The 2586-nt window shown below is 42.3% G+C and overlaps 1 protein-coding gene across 1 annotated transcript in view; it reads right to left on the bottom strand.

The window, feature by feature from the left end:
* Positions 1 to 2586, bottom strand: part of med24 (mediator complex subunit 24) — a 35754-nt gene that overhangs the window by 18216 nt on the left and 14952 nt on the right. The window contains exons 13-16 of the mRNA XM_015384756.1: positions 1976 to 2154; positions 1798 to 1897; positions 1216 to 1391; positions 856 to 1120 (exon numbers count right to left, since the gene is read on the bottom strand). Coding sequence (XP_015240242.1) covers positions 856 to 1120; positions 1216 to 1391; positions 1798 to 1897; positions 1976 to 2154 — 720 coding nt within the window. The remainder of the gene's footprint in view (positions 1 to 855; positions 1121 to 1215; positions 1392 to 1797; positions 1898 to 1975; positions 2155 to 2586) is intronic.

Raw genomic sequence — 2586 nt, 5'->3', positions numbered from 1 at the left:
AAAAGGTGAAACAAACCATTACAGACCGCTGCTAGATATATCTCTATGCAGAACCTTTGAATCAGCTTGGAGAGGCCATCAAGTAAAAAAAAAAAGTAGATCACTTTGGTTCATCCAGAACTGCGTCTGGACGGCAGTACGCGCTTCTATCTGGCCGAGCAGAGAGCAGCAGGAGGGGCCGAGGTCTGAGCTGGAGGTAAGGGAGGATGACAAGCGGTCCTTTAAGGCTAAACTCAAACAGCTTTTTTAAAAAGCCATCTAAAACCTCTTCAGAGCGTTCTTTATTTCATATTTGGTCTCTTATTTTCTCTATTTTCCATTTTAACTAAAAAAAAAGCTTTGCCTCGACTGCAATTCTTTAACCTACGTCACAACCAGCCTGACTGGCTGCTGCGATGCCATTTCACAGGAAAGTTTAGATCTTTTTCACCTCTCTGCATGAAAATCCCTAAGCAGCACAGAGAGCGCGAAGCGGTGACCGCTCACAGCTGGCTGCTTACCGCACTTTCCCACACGGTTTCCATAGAGACAGAATGCAAAACGCATGGCTTTCACTGCATTCGGTGTGAAATCACCATTAAACTGTTAATTGAAGTATCATTAAATCAAGTTTGTGGTCCAACTGTTTGCAACTTTACTTGCTTTTATTTACTGTTTATTTCATGTAAAACCTATTGTATTATTCGTACTGAACTGTTTTAAATGAACTTGCCTTTACTGCAGTTTTTGTTTGTTTAAAAGAATCTTTGATACCTTTCAGTCGACATTTTTTCTCCTGCGTTTCGTCCGAGATATTCAGCATAAAAGTTTATTGAACATGACGAGATGTGAGGAAATGTCATTCAGTCCAGTTACCTTGATCAGGTTGTTAGTAAACCAGAAGACCCCCCCCATGTTGAGCAGACCCTCGAACAGGTGCAGAGCTCGACTGTCCACCCAGCCTTTGCGCAGCACAGCCTGGAACTGCTGGCTGAGGGAGCGGTGAATGGGTTCTTTGGGAGGCAGCAGGTTGCGGTACGGGATGGGCTCCTGGCCTTCTAGGGGGGAACGCAACAAGGCGCCCGTTTGCTGGAAGACGTCCGCACACATCTGCTCCATGATGGAGCTCATTATGACCACGCTGAAAGGGGGGTTTGAAAGAAGAGGAAGATGATTTCACCTGTTTACCCTCAGCAGATTTAGGCAGAATCCAGACACTTTGTTGTGTTTTTTTACCGTTCGTTATAAAACTGTAGAGTGTTTTCCGCATATAGGGGAGTAACTAGCTGTCGGATCATAGTCTGCGGCTTCTCCCTCTCATCCCGTCCAAGCATCCTGACGTGCGCCACCAGCCAGGCCACGGCACAAATAGCCATGCTGCATACCTTCCCCTTGATGTTGTCTGTAATCCTCTGCACTCAATAGAAAAGAAAGGAGAGGAAAACAAAATCGACTTTTTAGTTTGCAGAAAGAATCTGACTAAAACAAAAACCGCCAACAATGAGTGAAACCCTCAAAGGAAGGAGAAGTGGGTTAGAAGAGTGACGGCAAGAGTGGGGCAACTTAATATTCAGCGATAGTATCAGGGTGTTAGTTTATTGCATCACTTATAATAAATCCATTGGTTGTGCTGTGCTTTTACATCTCTTTGCAAGTTTGCTGTGACACGTTTGTAATGATGGTTTCACACAGAACGGTGGGATGAGTCAAACAGAAGCAGTGGTGTTTGTTTTGGAAGCTGATGAGCTGATTTACCGCAATAATCGGTTTCAGGAACAATAACAAAAATATTTTTAAAAAGACGCAGCGAGGACTGACCTGTACCACGTCCACAGACAGCACGCCGTTCTCCCACGCGTTAAGGACTTCCAAAATGGCTGCCGGAGTGTTGAGGCAGATTTCGTGCCACTTCATCTGACTGATACAGCGTATACAGAATGTGAGAGATAAATTTTTACCAGATGTGAAGAGATGCTTAGTAAAAATATGCATTTACACCAGTCTCATTTCTGCAGAGCTGTTCAGCAGAGTCACCAGGCTCTCCACTTTCCCCGGCTCCGGTCTGAAGCAGGGGTGGTCCGGATTCAGAGTCTTCCCTTCCTCCGGCATGCACGTCTGCAGCCATGTTTCAAAAAAGGGCGTCTCCCCTGAGGGACTGGGATCCGACAGGATCACCTAGAGAGGGAGAGCCAGACATTAGCAAACCATCAATGCTTTATCAAAGCTCCTTTACCTCCTTACATGTCCTTTATAGGTCTTAGTGCCCAAATTCCAAAGAGTCTATCTTATATTTATAATATGCAGATACTTTTTTTACCCTTAAAACTGAGTCTTTTAGTTTATAACAGAGAAAATAATTTATTTATCTTTTTAAATGTCAGTATATTTACTAAACTTTACATCCTTGATTCACTAAATAGATTTCATAATTGCCACAGAAAGATGCATCTATTATCATCTATTAGTATTTTATCATTGGTGCATCATCTTTTTATAAGATTTGCTTAAATAAAAAAATAAAAAATCCCCATAAGATCAATTTCTATTTTATTTTCAGAAGATCTTTCTCAATTTTCTGAACATAAAGACATATAAATAAATAAATTA

The sequence above is a fragment of the Cyprinodon variegatus genome, unplaced genomic scaffold (assembly GCF_000732505.1).
Source record: "Cyprinodon variegatus isolate N-32 unplaced genomic scaffold, C_variegatus-1.0 Scaffold322, whole genome shotgun sequence".
NCBI classification, from domain to species: Eukaryota; Metazoa; Chordata; class Actinopteri; order Cyprinodontiformes; family Cyprinodontidae; genus Cyprinodon; species Cyprinodon variegatus.
Note: the sequence above shows the minus strand (reverse complement) of the source record. Positions and strands in the feature narration are given on the sequence as shown.